The 17047-nt window shown below is 40.1% G+C and overlaps 1 protein-coding gene across 1 annotated transcript in view; it reads right to left on the bottom strand.

The window, feature by feature from the left end:
• Positions 1-17047, bottom strand: part of BMPER (BMP binding endothelial regulator) — a 252156-nt gene that overhangs the window by 74846 nt on the left and 160263 nt on the right. The window contains 2 exon segments of the mRNA XM_070369518.1: positions 1499-1569; positions 1571-1826. Coding sequence (XP_070225619.1) covers positions 1499-1569; positions 1571-1826 — 327 coding nt within the window.

Raw genomic sequence — 17047 nt, 5'->3', positions numbered from 1 at the left:
TGCAGAGTGACATGTCATTTGAATGTTAACAACTGGTGTCTGAATTTTCTGGGGTGGATTAATCCCTCTGAAGTTGAAAGAACAGAACTCTTCACATCTACCACTTTCAAAGTGAACATTCTTCTCTATAGAATGCTCGAATACATTAATATTTAACATTTCTCACTGAAACCATGTCATACTCTCTAAATAAAAATCTCCGTGGGTTTCTCTTTGGTTTCCTGCCTTTGTTTAGCTAAGCTGGCATTTCATCAGCTCAAATCAATTTACCGAATATATTTTGACTTGAACAGAAAACAGGGTTCTGAAAGTACCATGGAGAACAATCTCTGCATTCCCTCAAAAGTGCCTGCTCTATCAAATGTTTCCCTTTCTGATCCATATTAGATAAAGAAACTGGAACCCAAGTGATGCTTTTACATTGTTAAATTTTCATTAATGCACAAAGTAAAAATATATATATATATATATATATATATGCTGACTTCCTCAAATATCATGCTTAAAGAAACAGCATGCTAAGAGGACATGCAATTCAATATCCAACTGACCAAAATATGCACTAACCAAAGGCAGCATGGAAGGAAGCATTCATGATATCATACAAAATGTGTGAACAAACTGAATTCATTCTTTGGGGCTGATAATAAAGGGTAGAGTTCTGCTTCTAAGATGTCTCTCTTAGGCAACATCTCACAGACAAGAATGTGGGCCTCTGTGAACCCCTATGAGTCACTTATTAGCAACTATGAACAGTTTGGTTTAGGGGGAATGTATCTGCCAGTGGAGTGGCAACAGAGTCCAGCAAGTCTCAGGCAATATGTGATGCTGAGAAAAGGTCTCAGAATCAGTGGCCAGCTCCATGAGCCCATGGCTGGAGAGAGTGCTTTCAGAGCAAGCACCCTAAGTGTCTTCCAGCAGGAGCTGACAGTTGTGCCCATCAACTCAATAAGCAGCCTTCCCCAGGTCCAGAATGGACAGGACTGCTGGTCACACAGCCCATCATCCCCACTCCCATATGCACACCCACAGGTTTGCAGTTTGCTTTTGAGGATTCCCTCCTTCTTGGACAGATGTTAACAAGGAAACACTCTTTCTCACAGATGTGAAACTGCACATGACTAGCTGAGCTGGGAAAGACACTGACAATTCCAAGCTGGACATCAATGACCTAAAATAGCAACACAACATGAGACAGTGGTTATCCGGAGAGAACAACTGCTATTTTCGGAATGAGGATGAAAAGACACTGGATGTGGACAGATCGCATGTTGCGGGTGACTGGCATCAGATTGCAAGGCTCCTCGGTATGCCAATTTTCTCCAGCTATTTTGTGGCATCTGGAGAATGAAGCAACCCTTGCAGTTGGTGGACTTCTCTGCCTCTGGTTTTCCTCCACGGAGGAAGAGGGGGAGCAGCTGCAGCTTCTGGGCACCAGTTGGTGAGGCAGAGGGAAGCGCCAGAGGTACACAGAAGGCCCTTGCTTCTGGAAGCCCACCTGCTTTGGTCGTCACTTTCAAGAGGTAGCCGTCCAGGTCGATGTGGAACTGCGGCGCGTGGCAGGGCAGCGATGCGCGAGCCGTTCCAGCGCACCGTCAGGTGCTGCTGGAGGCTGACGGTGCCGGCGCCCAGCACCAGGTCCACCGACTTGGTCCAGGAGAAGGAGCGGGTCCTGCGCGCGTCGTTCTTCACCAGCACCTGAAAGGGCGAGGCAGGGGAGGAGCAGTCTTTTGTCAACACGTACTGACACGTCCCCTGAAAGTTAAATGTCCGTCCGTCAAAAGTGTTGTAGTGGGGGTCTCCAAACACCGTGCAGACGCCGGGCTCTGCGGATGAGTGAGAGACAAAAGCAGGTCATAAACCGAGCACAGGATTCAAAGAGAAAAACAAGGGTCTCTGCAATAAACTTGATAGGGGCACCTGCCAGGTAAAGGGAGGGCCTGAGCAGAAATACACTAAGGAAAACCAACTTAAAAAAAAAAAAAGTTCAGTTGTTCCAAAAGTTTGTACCAAATCTCATAGGATATGAAGTACTTCTGGTGCTTTTATACTTAAAAGTTACTTATAACACTTCTGAATTTTTAAAGCATCTCTATTTTAGAGCCTTGATATGCTTCTATGGTCTTAATGTCAAGGTTAGAGAAATGAAATTAGGATGATTTTGTAAATAGAACTGGCCAAATTTCATAATCCATATAAATGAGAACAAAAATATAAATAAAAGGCAGCAGCATATATGACAATTCATCAAAGCAACAATATTGTTTCCTTTTAACTGATTCAAAAAATCAGGGAACATGGTATTCTAAATGTTATTCATGGTCTTAAAAAAGTATTATATTCAATACTCATATATTTCTAAGGACAGATAAACAGACTTGCCAAACAGATACATGTTTAATGTTAAGAAACAAAACACTGATGAAACTGTCTCTGTGTATTTTCTAGAAATACAAGCCTCCTATATTTTGATCTTTGTATTCAAAATCAAAAGTTGGATAAAAAATAAATTGCAAACCCCATCATTTATTAAGTTTAAGAAATTTCAATGAATTCATCACTTCAAAATACCAGTAATACAATACTATGAGACCCAAGTAAAATTTTATGCTTTAGGGCATTCCAAAGGTTTATATAGAAAATTAAGTATCATTTCTTTTTTTTAAACAAAATTTGACATTAATTTGTTTCCCATAAAAAGATATTTTATCTGTTTTAAAGAAGGCATACACAACCAGGAAATGAGAAATTCAGAGAAATTAGTCCGAACTAAAATAAAAAGATCAGTTTCTAGAACAGGTCAAGAACATGACACTATCTCATATAAATAATAATTCTGAAGATGTAAGGGAAGAATGAAGCATCCATTGGGAGGAAGGATGTGCCAACAGATTTGGTAGGACCAACTGGATCCAAAGTAAATATGTGCGTTTAATTTCTAAAGTGTTTGGAAATTAATGTTGTTTTATGATACATTATGTCATTTCATATGTCAATTTCATGTGACTCCACATAAATTAGATGTATTGGGAATTTTATAAATGAATTACTTGTCTAAGTTAGCTTTTCTTGTCAACATTTAATAAAGACTCACAGAACTGATCGTTTCTGATATGTAGGGTTCAAATACTTCAAGGATTATAGAAAAGGATTACTTAGGGGAAGAAGGTGGGAGAGAAAGCTTGAGAGCTCAGCAGCAACATTTTAATTCACCCTCCATTTCAATTTCTTTCTTATCCTTTTTTATGGTTGGTCTTTCAGTATAACTCAAATTTTACTCAGTTTGTTGCAGCGCACAGCACCCAGTCCCCACTTTCCAAATCCTATACCCAACTCCAACTAGTTTTCCCACCTATCTAACCACTCCATACTGCATTTTTCAGTCCCCTTCTCCATGTTATTACTTTCAAAATTGTCCTATTACACATTTCTCTCGCATTCTGATGAATGGAATCCCTCCCTGGTATGAGAATGGTGCTTTCTGGTTGATAGGAAGCAAGGAAGTTCTTTGGGACACCCCAAGTGGCATCAGGAGACATATAGTTCAAAGTTAATACTACCACATGCCACAAAAGAACTAAATGTTAACCTGACCACCAGATGCACCAAATTCAAGCAAAGGGCTTTTTCAGAGTTTTTAATGCCACATATTCAACAAGAAAACCCAGAACCAATCAAGGCTTTTGAGCTCTTGAGCTCGTAACAGATGGATTTCAGCTTGCAACGGCCAAGACATAAATGAAGGAGCTGAAATTATACTCCTGAGAAATCCGCTCTCTGCTGTTGAGCAAGCACAGGGAATCCCTATATTTCTGCCTGGAGTCTGCAGGGGACATCGTATGGCTTCTCCAGGTGTTCTGACTCCAGCTGCATCAAAATTATCACTAACAAACACAGTAATAGCTAACATTTACCAAGAATTCACTACACACCTTAGCACTGTTCTCCATGCCTACTGATCACGGACACATTGTAAGAAAATGGATATTTAGATTTTCTCCTAACATTAAACAAAGAGCTAAGCCTTTGGCAGGAAATCCAGAAAATGAACTATTATCTAGTCATTGAAAAAGTTTGTGTAATTAATGTTCGTGCTTGAAGAAATACTTATGCCATGTTAAATGAAAACTAGGAAACCAAATTCTATCTATACAACAAATCTTGACCATGTTAAAATAAATATCCAAACACCTACAAACCCTAAAATTATAAACTGAGGTTGTTTCTTAGTGGTACAACTATGAGTGATATTTTTTTTCTGCCTTACACTTTTCTGTTTTCATTTTTGTTGTCCTTTTGTTTTTAAGAGTCCAAGTGCGGGTGTATGTCAATAAGGTCAATTACATGGCAAACTAAATCCTCAAAGAAACAACAGAAAATATACTGCCTGCAGCATGGCCCAGGAGTCCTGGGAAAAGCTGAGCTGAATTGTAGCTGGGCAGGAAGCAGTGAGGGACATCCACGGATACCAGGCAAGGGAAATTATGTCTGAGTAGGGCTTTTCCTTGGAGAAGGCAATGGCAACCCACTCCAGTGTTCTTGCCTGGAGAATCCCAGGGATGGGGGAGCCTGATGGGCTGCCATCTATGGGGTCGCACAGAGTCTGACACAACTGAAGCGACTTAGCAGCAGTAGCAGGGCTATCAGGAAAGATATTTTTCAAGAGGCCTAACTTGTGGAAGAGAAGGGTTCGGAGAACAAGATGATTTTCTTTGTAACGGCAAAACAGAAGAAGCCAACAAAAATTCATGAGGAAGAAGATGCCTGAGAAATACATGCTGCATTTGGGGGCACTAAAATAATTTTGAAACCTTGGCCCTTTTTTCTGTATGCTCAAGGTCCCTATGCCAGATCCCACAAAAGCAGCGAACACGTGCACTGGAGAAAAACTGAAAGTGAGACTCTCAGGGTTACCAAATCTGCCTCTCTGAAAAAGAAAACTAGAGAAATACTTAGGGGACAAAAATGAACACTGTATCTGCATATAATTTTTGTTCAGCAGACCCAGTAAAATAAGCCACAGTCCCAGACATCCTGATGTCCAGTCACATTCTTCTGGGAAGCCTGTAGTGATAGAGCTGAACAAACAGACCCTATCCTTGCTTGAATATATTTAAGTCAGAGGATGGGAAAATGTCAGTTTACAAGCAGCAGTATGTAAGGGCTTTTCATAGTCCTTTAAGTCAAATCATCAGATGTCATTTTTGTTTTGGTTTGTTTTCAGTAATATGTATACAATGTCTAGGCACTGGAAAAAAAGATTAGAAGTGCATAAACCCAAATACTAAGAATGTTTTTTTCTCTTAGGTAATGAAATTATGTGTGATATTTATTTTCCTCTTTCTTGTTTATGTGTATATACATTATTATTTACATTTTATTATTTACAATCACTATGTATACTCTTGGAATAAGGACATTTGTTTTTAAAAATTGAAAGTACTGAATTAAAAAGTATCTCTTTGATGTTTCATACTTTAATAAGAAAGCTAGAAGAATTAAGAGAGTCAAGCTGCTTCTAGAAAAAATTCCAATGTTTTGCTTTTATCCTCATCAGGTACATTTATTTCTGCCATGAGTATATTTATTCTAATAAGATGCCTTCCTTCTGAGAGCAGTGATTATTCTCAAAACATCCGTCAGTGAAAATTAAGGGGAAAGTGTACAACTTCATTGGAGGTGGGCATGGAAACCCACTCCAGTATTTGTGCCTGGAGAATCCCATGGACGAGGAGCCTGATGGGCCACAGTCCATGGTGTCGCAAAGAGTTGGACATGACTGGAGCAACTTAGCACACATGTATGCATACAACTTCATGTCATAAAAAAATAAGAGAAATTGAGAAGATTCTAACCCGCTTCCCCCAGAATACAATAAAACAAAAACAGAAAAGCATAAGAATAAAAAAAGTTTCATTCACGGTTCCACCACCAAGAAATAATCCTTGTTTACTATTTTGGGGTGTCAGGGGTGTGTGTATGTTTGTGTATATTTTTAACGAAGTTAAGATTATCCTGTACATGAAATTTTATTTCCTCTTCACTTAACACAAGATTTCCCCAGTCACTAAAGTCACTTTGAAAACACAGAAGGTGACTTTCATTCTCAGTCCATTAGTATCTCTGTGAACAGAATCGTCTCTCCAACTCCTTGCACCACACCGCCACGCAGATCAGCACATTTCCAGAGTAGTGTTCTAACCACGAGGAAGTCTATCAAATAAAAACATGGCTTTCAACTTTCCTCCACATCAACTGCTGCGAAATGGGCCCGTGGAATTCCAGGGCCACTGGGTCATGCAGGGCCCCCTGGGAACCCCAGGTGGGTAAGAGCTGTGATGATGCCAAGTTTGGGTCAAGAACCAGGAAAGGCTGGGATTAGAAACACTGCCCTGAGCACAAGCCCTTGTACTGTTTGTCTAGGCTCCTCTTGACATGATGTAAGCCTCCAATATAAACAGACCCAGCAGGAACTGAACTTCCCCATGCAGGAGGCTCTGGCCTCGCTCAGAGGTGTCCCTGACAGCTGCTTCCCCGAGGGGGCCTGCAAAACCCACAGAAGCTCCACCGAGGGGCACCTGGATTCCTTTCAGATTTTACACCCTTGGCTTTTTACATCAAAACTTAATCTGACTTTACTGTGTGAATGTGGGGGAAGGGCCTAGTGAGTCTCTTTCCACTCATCCCTAATCCACCAGACAGACTTACAAATCTACAAATAAAAAGCTGATTTTTTCTTTTTAAGTTGACTAGGCACCTGAAACTGATTAAAAAAAAAAAAGATTTGATAGAGAGAGGGCTAAGAATGTAAATTTCTTTTCCAATAACTTCCATAACCTCAAATCCTTACCCACCTCAAGCAGAAGAGCAAAGGACACATCCCCCCACATTTGAGATCTAATAAACTAAATTTACCCCTAAAGCCCTGGTTGACATCCTGTGTGCAGCCTCCCCACCTGAGCCCAGGGCTACCCTACCTCTCACCCTGGCTGTGCACTGGCCATGCCTGCCCACACCTCACAGTTCACAGCACTGGAATTCTTCAGCTTCTAGCTCATGTACCAACTCCCCGGGCCTCAGCCAAAGTCAATTCTCTCTTCTAAGTCCCCAAAACAAAACTGACCGCGTGGCTCAGATTTTCTGAGATGGTCAGCTTCCAGTACTCTATTCTAGTCACATCATGTGTTTCAGTTTGAGGGTTAAAAATATGGTCACCAAACCCACAGTATGCTTATGAGGAGGCACTTTCTACCCTAGCTTTTGTACTTCAATTTTTTTAATTTTTAAAATTTAGGTAAAATTGACCTATAATTTCATATTAGTTTTGTATGTACAATGTAATAATTCTGTTTGTATACATTTTGAAATTATAACCACAAATCTAATTAACATTACTCACCTAACACAGTTAAAATTTTTTTTCTTGTGATGACCCTACTGTTAACTATAGTTCCTTTTTATCCTAGCTTTTAGTCATAATGTATTTTTAATGCCTAAACCAGGCCTTAAACTCCTTACACATAAATTCTGTGTATACTTCTCAGTGTCTGACACACTGCCTTCTGCCTTGTACACTGGAGGATCTACCTTAATATTGGATAAACGGATTTATCTATGCATTACCAACAGCAATGACTGGTATAATCCATATTAGATATCAAATATTTTCTAAATGAAAGGTTGATTAATTAAAGATTATATTTCAGTAGGAAAAATATACTGCTCCCACTGAACTCACAAAAATAGTTAAGTCTGATAAATGGTGTACAGCAAATAATTTAATAGAATTTTGCTTAATCAATTAATTAGTTGAATTATAAACAAATTATCCTGGGTAATCCAGGAAGGACAGATGCTATCACAAGTGGTCACTTGTAAGTGAAGGAAAAAGGCAGAGAAGTGAGTGTCACACGATGATATGGCATGAGAAGAACTCAACTCACCACTGCTGGCTTTGAAGATGAAAGGACGCTTCAAATCAAGGAAAATGGGCAACCTCTAGAATCTAGATTAGCATGAAAACAGATCCTCTCGAGCCTTGAGAAGGGATGCAGTTCTGCCAACACCTTGATTTGGACCCACTCAGATCCATTTCAGACTTCTGATCTCCAGGACTTGCTAAGATAATGAATGTGTACTGTTTTAAAAACACTCAGTTTGTTTACAGAGACAAGAGCAAAAAAATGAATTTAACAAAAATCAAGGCAACTAGTCTGGAGTGACTAGCTTATACCAGGCAACACGCCAGATGCTTTCCATAGTTGCACTATCTCCTTTAATCCTCACTACTTGTCTACACAGGGTATATTACCCTAATTTCTTAGCAGTGAAGCTGAAGAAACTGCCATGTTGCCCGTGGTCTCTAAGCAAGTAGTAGTAAAGAAAGTCCAACCCAATCTCTGTGGCTTTGAAGCCAGTGCCTCCCTGACCATGACTCGAAATTTCCATTTATACCCTATACCACAGCATCCCATGCAGTCACTGTTGTTAACAAATTGGGATTACAGAGCTTTTAGGAAATAGGAAGATGGGTATAGACACTCTTCCTTCCAAGTGAAAATGAGTATATCCATTCAAATGTAGAGATTCATAGACACCCTGTTCCAAGACTAACCAATGACCTCCTAGGAGTTCATGACCCTCAGTTTAACAATGCCTATCTGATTATAAACTATATGATATGGTTCTGTCATTTAACGTGTTTACATTTTGTCTCTCCAAACACATTGCAATTTCCTCAACTCAGGGGTCTGTATCAACCTTTATCCATGTCCTCCATGACACCTTCCAGAGTGCTGGAAAGTCACTGATGTTAATACAAACTTGTTATAGAAGATGCATTTTTGACACTCTCTAATCCAAGCCCTGACCTTAAAATGTCTGCTGTCTTAAAGCTAGAAATTACTGTTTATCAGAAAAGAGATCTTTTTACCTGAGAGATGGGTTTCTCATCTCTAAATTAACCTGTCACCCAGCTTTGAAACCACTTTAAAGCTTTGCGAATATTAAGTTGCTTAGAAAAGAGTCCTGGGTTTGAATCCCAGTCTTGCCACCCACTGACTACAAAATCATGTACTACTTACATAACCTCAGTCTATTCATCTGTAACATGGGTCGAAGAACAACTACTTTGCATGGTGGTTATAAAGACAGCATTGTGAAAATGCTGAGAACATAACAGATGCTCACAGAGTAGTCATTACTGGTTGTATCATTATAAATGCTATGCAAATCTTGCAAATCTGCTGCTGGCAGAAATAGAACTGGATAAGATTGTAACATACTTATAAAAGGTAAATGTGTTGAAAAGACAATGTTGAGTTCATCTATAAAAGACAAACAAAATGTAGATTTAGAGCTTGAATGGAGTAAGCCTCTAGACCAAAAGATTGTTACCATGATAGTCTTAAACATGGGAAAGAAGGCAGCTTGCACAAGAATAGAAGACCAATCTGCCCAGAATGGGTAGTTGCTTCAGGAGATGTAAAACACCCCAGCCGTCTAAATAAACTGGCCTGAGATCTATTGTCAGCCTGAGAAGTTTAAATTTATTTCAAAGAACCAGCATTTCTTAACATGTTTTCTATGAAACATCAATCCTGCCTGTTACTCTGCCAAAATAAGTAGAAATTAAAAAGAAAAAAAAAAACCTCTGCAGCCCAAATTAGTTCGGGAGGGACTCTATACTCCATCATCCTTCTGAAAGTTTACCCTGCACACTGGCATGTAAAGGGCTCTGAGAATTCTGCAGTGAGGAAACACATTTAAGTTTACTTGACCCAGCATTTCCCTAATGTATTTAATCATAGAAACTTGTTTTGAAAATATTACTCATGAGGATCCCTCAGCACTAGCATTTCATAAAACAAACTTTGAGAAATTCTGCAAGAGACCAGTGAAGGAAGCTGGTGTAGTTTTCATGAAAGCCAAGTTTGGGTTCTGACAGTGGCTTGCACAAAGGGCTGAAGAAGAAAAGGCAGAGGTTAACAACAGGGAATAGGATGAGGGGCTGGCTGCCGTGGGAATGGGAAGGAAATTATTTATTAGAAAAGCAATGCAAAGAGACAATCAACCAGACCTGATGACTGATGATCAACATGGGAGAAAAATGCCAAAAGTATGAGAAATAACATTAAGACTCAAAACCTGTGCAGCTGGGATAAAGGGGTGCCAGAATTCAGTCAACGGATAGGGGTTGGAAACAGCCATCCATCTCTCCATCCAACTCCCAACCCGGATAATTTAGAGAATCAAAGGTAGCAACTGTTAATCAAATTCAAACACAGTCCTTTGTGAAAGAAGAATGTAGCCTCCAAAAAAGTGAGAAACTGAGATCTGCCATATTCATATCTTGCCAAGAAGTCCTGTGTTAAGGACCTGGAAATCTAGACAAATGTGAAACCAGACTGAGAGAGTAACTGCAGAAGGGGTACCATGGAGGCAGGGCTGTGAGCTCACAAGATGAGAAGGTACAAAGTAAAAGCAGAGCAGACATGTGCATTGAGGAGAAATACGAAAGGGCAGAGCAGAGGAGGGGAGCAGTGGTTGGGGGAGGAGCGCATTAACCAAGAGGAGGACCTCGGTAAGGAAAAAGATGATACTATTCATAAACATAAACTTCACATCAAGGGGAACCACAGAGTGTAGTTAATAAATCATATCTCCCAACTGCCAGGGAAGGTTAGAATTCAAGTATTGTAATCCAAGAAACTGGAGATTCAGTGATCTCAAAGACACAGATAAGGTTTTAAAAGGTGCATAGATACAAATGTTTTCAAATAGAAGCCCCTAATCATGTATAGAGGAAAGAAATTGGCAAACTTCATGTATATTTGGCAGTAAACCTCCAACATGTAGTCAACAAAGAATATACAATAGTGCTTAAAAGTTTGGGCTCTGGAGTCTCATGGACCAGGCTATTGGCATCTCACGGATCAGGCTATTGGCTAACATACCTTGGAGGAGAGCATGGCAACCCACTCCAGCATTCTTGCCTGGAGAATCCCATGGACAGGGGAGCCTGGAGGCTGAAGTCCACATGGTTGCAGAGTCGGACATGACTGAAGCAGGCACACACCTTATTTATTAGTAATTTCTCAGACCCTCAGATCTCATTTGTAAAATGAGAATAACAGTAGCTTCCACTGCATGGATTGTTGTGAGGATTAAGTGACAGAATGCATGGAGAGCATTTATCACAATACTTGACGCAGATTTACATTCAATAAATTGCTGCTGGTAATAGGAGCAATTGTAGTGGCAGCAGAGTAGCGGTTTTGTGTTGTTCTTATTTTACTCAGAGGAAATGTGACCTCCAGAGAGGTATAAGTCTGCCTCAGGTTTGCAGACAGTAACGTGTAATTTACCATAAAGTTTTTTCCACAAAGTATATTTTTCATAGTTTGGGATTTGTATTGGTTTGTCACTTAGCTGTGTTTTACATTCACTACTGCTAAGAGATTTTGTTCATAAGTTTCTTTAGAAATTGGCATTTGCATCTTTCTTGAGATTCAAGATGGCAGCCTTGGTGAAATGTACCATATATCTAGTAATGAATTTATACATATCTTTATGTATAAAATATACTGTTCCAAAATTAGGCAAGAAAGTCACTTTCAATTAGTGATTTAATAATGGTACATCTATATTAAAACTATTTTCCCATGCAAAATTCTGGGGAGACCATACAATATTATAGAATGAATATTGGAGTAGGGAATAAAAAATGTTCAGGTTTTCATCCTCGTTCTTCCAGTTAATACTACCATTAGCCTCAACTTCCTTACCTAAGAAGTGGGAAGGTTGACCTTACATTAAGGTCCATTCATTTATACAATTCCATGATGCTAAAATGGTGAGAAGCTTGACTGGCAGAGAGATTTTGTTCTTTCTTACTCCTGATGGAATTTATACAGTTATTCCAAATTTCAAATTACATGTCTTTTATTATTGTAAGTAAGAAGATTTGGGTGATCTTCACTTACTGCTGGAACCATCTCAACCTTGAGTTTCCAGGAGGAAAAAAGAATAACATGGAAAACCATGCTAGTTTGATTTTTCATTGAGCACAGAGCACACCAACTGCTCTGCACCTGAGCAGAAACGTGAGGGTATCACCAGGTAAAGAAAGCATGGGCATCTGAATCTACATCTCTTCCTGGGTGGTGTAAAGGGAAACGCTGTCTAATTAGAAACTCTTCCTAAAATCCTTCTCCAATCTCTAATCCCCACTAGTCAAAAAGCCCTCCAGACCTCTTCCCTTCCTAACTGCAACTGGTTATCATATCAAACAAAATGACTGAGAAGTAAAGACAGAATTTCCAGTCCAATTTCCAGTCCCTGGGGCCAGACTTCCTTGATTTGGGCTCCACGACCTATGTTGGGCATCATTCATAATCTCAAAGCCTCAGTTTCCTTGGCTATTAAATGGAGCTAATGACATTTACTTGGCCATAACATGGTCAAAACGACTGTGAAGATCAAATAAGATAAAAAAAGACAGCCTAGGACCTGTTTCAATACATAGCAGATGCTAAATAAATATTGGCTGCTGTTGCTATTACCGTTACTGCCATTATTGTTAGACAATGATGATGGTGGTGGTGATGATTGTTAACAGTCACAACTTAAGAAGTACTAACACCCTGTTGAAATTGACAATAGGTCATGGATAAAAGAGGACCCCTAATAACCTCAGGGCCCTCCAACTTTACATCAATCTACAGCCAGAACATTTAAAGAAACAATATTCCTTAGAGCAGTATATAAAAGAGAACATAAACTGATTCCCTCACTCCCTTCTAATGCCGCTCCTGCCTGTGTGGGGTTTCCCAGCTACCACTGTGGTACAGTTGGGTTTTATTTGCCACCCCGTCTGCTGGTTGAGCCTCAGGAGCAGTGACAAACCCACCTCCAGACACTGGAGCAGAAACTTCAGTGGCTACTTAGCTTAACACCTCCTCGGCAGGGCTAAAGTCAACACCACAAATTCTTATTCTACAAGCATCTTGAGCTCCGGTTTCAAATTTCCTCACTTTCCTGAGTTAAGGACAGACTCCTGGTGTCCAGGGACCTGGAGTTGCTTACAGTCTTGGAGGCCAGAAACCTTGCTCAAACTCAGCATTACGAATTTGCAGAACCTCTGTCAGTGGAGACTTCTCATAAAATGGACCCCAAGGTCACTATTGCATTAAGTTGTTGCAGTCCCCCTTTCTACAACTACTCTTTAATTGGAGGTCGCTGTAGCCGTGCTCGAGGACTTAAGAAAGATGTACCAAGACCAGCCAGAGCAATTGCACCATGTCCATGGTAGGTTCAAGCAGCATGCAGGGGCCCTCTTGGACAGCAGACACCCCAGTGCTGCACACAGCTGGAAACCTAACTCTTGGGGGTTTTAAAGAGTCACCTGGCAACTGTGAGCCTCCTCGCACCCTAAGTTGCTGAAACCTAATATTTCCTATTACTTGTGGGACAGGTAGTTGAGGTTATTTCAATTAAATGCACATCTGTGCTCAGTATACCCTACCCTCCTCTGTGTTATGTAATCGTGAACTTTCCTTTGGGGTTGGGATTCTGATGGTTAAGACTGATGTAGCTACAGGCACAGCTTAACAAATCTGAGATAGTCAGAGACGGGGCATCTATGTCTGGATTACCTTTGGTTGCCTCTGATCTAACAGATGGTTAGGAGATTAAATTTTTCTCAAAGTCAGTCTTTCTTTCCCTCTCTCTCTCTCTCCACACACACACACACACCCCTCCATCTCTTATCAGTGAAAATTTTGCCATTGAGTACTATTTCCATGTATGAAAACAGACATTCTGCCAGCAAAGAATTTATCTGATTCAGGTCTCTGTTGGGTGGCTAGGTCAAGATTCTGCCTACGGTTTGACAACACACAGTAAGATAACATTTTACACAAACCCAAGTGCTACACACACAGCAGACAGTGGCCTTCTTGGCACCCAATTCACAGTCCTATGACCCTCAGCTCAGGGAAAGCAGGACTTGCTTTAAGCTATAGCTCATACTTTGGCAAGAAACAGCATTTGCACCAAAGCTTTATAAAGTTTGTTTAGCTCACTTCAAATATTTTATTTTAAATAAATCCTCCAAATCAAGTTTAATTCTTTTCAGTTGGAAAAAGAATGTCCCATGTTAATAAAAGACAGTAATCCTTTACACACTTTCTTCAGGTCTGATTTTAAGAGGACTGTCTTTTTATGGAATCATCATCTGTCTTTCAGACTTTGAAGACTACTGTACTGTGAGGAGTATAACAATTTTATACCTCAATATTGTACCTGGGTAACTATAAATTACTGTTAGCACTGACTTAAAGGAGAAGCCTATAAAAACATTTTATATGTTTGAGTTTTCTCTGCACTGTTCCTTTCAGAGGTCTGAGAGAGCCTCAAACACTATCAAGGCAGATTAAGCGAGTCAATAAGGCAGGAATTCTATAGGATTTTAGAAACAGATGATGCAATGGCACTATTGGAAATAATGCAATACTCATTTAACTACTGCAGATAACCAAAATAAGTTTTAGATTGGATGCTATGTAATCAGTCCATTTTATTTATGCATGTGTGTGTGTGTGTGTGTGTGTGAGTCGCTCAGTCGTGTCCGACTCCTTGAGACCCCATGGACTGCAGCCCGCCAGGCTCCTCCGCCCATGGGATTATCCAGGCAAGAATACTGGAGTGGATTGCCATTCTACATACATAATATGGGCTTCCCTGGTGACTCAGATGGTAAAAAATCTGCCTGCAATGAAGGAGACCCAGGTTCAATCCTTGGGCTGGGAAGATCCTCTGGAGAAGGGAATGGTTAACTCCAATATTCTTACCTGGAGAATTCCATGGACAGAGGAGATTGGTGGGCTACAGTCCATGGGGTCACAGAGTCAGACATGACTCAAGTGACTAACACTTATTTTTATCTTGCCTCCTTCCAAAAGAGGATTGGAAATAGCTTACATGCATCCATACTAAATAATCCAAAACATCCAAAGGTAAAAGACATATAAGATGAAGTCAGGAGAAAGTGTATTACTCAAAAGCCACATGCTATTGGAGATGAGATACAAATTTATTTCTAGCTTCCTAGCAACTAAAACAAAGATGGTGACTTGAATCAATTGAGACATAATGATACCTTTATAATTTTTTTCTAGAGCTAGGCAATGAAAATACTGAAACACATTCAGTTAAATCCAAAGGCTTCTGCAATGTCAATTTTTACAACAGCAAAGGTCAGCCTCACTTTATGCTCCTACTCCATCTCATCACTGTGTTAAGGGACACATGTATACCTGTGGCCGATTCATGTTGATGTATGACCAAAAACATCATATTGCAATTACCCTCTAATTAAAATTAATTAATTAACTAAAGGAGTCAATTTATTGTTATTAGTACCATAGGTGTTTGTTTCTGGATTCACCTATGCCGCTACTTCTGTTTAGAGTACCAGTGGTTCTCCACCAGGAGTGATGTTGTCCCCCAGGGGACATTTGGAAATTTCTGAAGATATTGTTGGGTTGCTACTGACATTTAGTTGGTAGAGGCCAGAGACACAGCTAAACATCACACAATGCACTGGACAGCCCCTACCACAAAGAATTATCTGGCCAAACAATCAATAACACTGAGGTTGGAAACTCTGTAGTAACTAACGGGATATATACATGTGTATGTGTGATCTTATTTGAATGAGAGAGAAATCAGTCATTTTTCTGGTTCTAGAAAATACTAGCCTTAGTTTGTACTTCAAACTTCATTTGCCTGTTTTAGAAACTCATATACCAGAAGAGTTTTCATAATTGACATAGGAGGGAAAAAACGAGCTCTAAGGTTTATTCTGGATCTTGGATATAATGACAAAGGAATTTCAAAATAGGAGGTCTTTAGACTGCAGCTAAAGGACATCGGAATAAGTCTACCTGAATGTGCTATGAAAGTCTAGGCGTTGCTTTAAAAAAAATTGGAAGTCATCCCATCTCATAACTGCTAAGTTGCTTCAGTCGTGTCCGACTCTGTGCGACCCCAGAGACGGCAGCCCACCAGGCTCCCCCGTCCCTGGGATTCTCCAGGCAAGAACACTGGAGTGGCTTGCCATTTCCTTCTCCAATGCATGAAAGTGAAAAGTGAAAGCGAATTCGCTCAGGTTGTCTACTTGAAAGTTATACAGTCGTGTCCAACTCCTAGTGACCCCATGGACTGCAGTCTACCAGGCTCCTCCGTCCATGGGATTTTCCAGGCAAGAGTACTGGAGTGGGGTGCCATTGCCTTCTCTGAACTCATAACTCAATCTGAACAAATAAACCTCTCCAAGTAGAATGTGTTTTACAGCATTGATGGAAGAACTGCTGGAGAGCAAGAAAGAGTAAACAGATGGAAAGAACACCAAAGGAAATTGAGACATCGCCATTTGATGATATCACCTCAATTTGGACCGAGAACCACATGCCTGGACTCGTCCCATATTGACCTGCTGGATGCAGGTGCACAGAGTCAGTCATCTCCTTGGCATCCCTCCAGCGGGGTGACTTCTCCCTTGCCAACTTGCCTCTCTCAGTGACAGAAGTCACAGGCTTATTCACATGTACAACATTTATACTTAAAATACAATGTACAACACATGTCCAATCAATATTTAATATGACCAGTTAAAAATCTGGTTTGGTTTTTGTCATACTCATCCTTCTATTCTTCTTTTCTTTCCTTTTTGTTTTCTAATAAGTCACCAGTATGCTATTAGCTGGGCCAAAAAGTTCCTTTGTATTTTTTCTGTAAGATGTTATGGAAAAATTCAGAGGAAGTTTTTGGCGAACCCAATATATTTGGAAAGACTAGCCCATAGTGGATAAACTAATAATGAAATGTAGCTTTCCTCTCAACGATCTCAACAATCATCCTTGTAACATAAAGTCTGGTAATTCAAGATTTAGGCTATTTCTTTACAAGACTGGCCATATATTTTCTTATTAAGCTGATAAGCAGTATTCCTGCCTGACAGCATGAGATGGGAAGATGTAACCTG

Source organism: Bos mutus, chromosome 4, assembly GCF_027580195.1.
Source record: "Bos mutus isolate GX-2022 chromosome 4, NWIPB_WYAK_1.1, whole genome shotgun sequence".
Lineage (NCBI taxonomy): Eukaryota > Metazoa > Chordata > Mammalia > Artiodactyla > Bovidae > Bos > Bos mutus.
The sequence above is the reverse complement of the archived record's forward strand: the minus strand, read 5'-3'. Positions and strand labels throughout refer to the sequence as shown.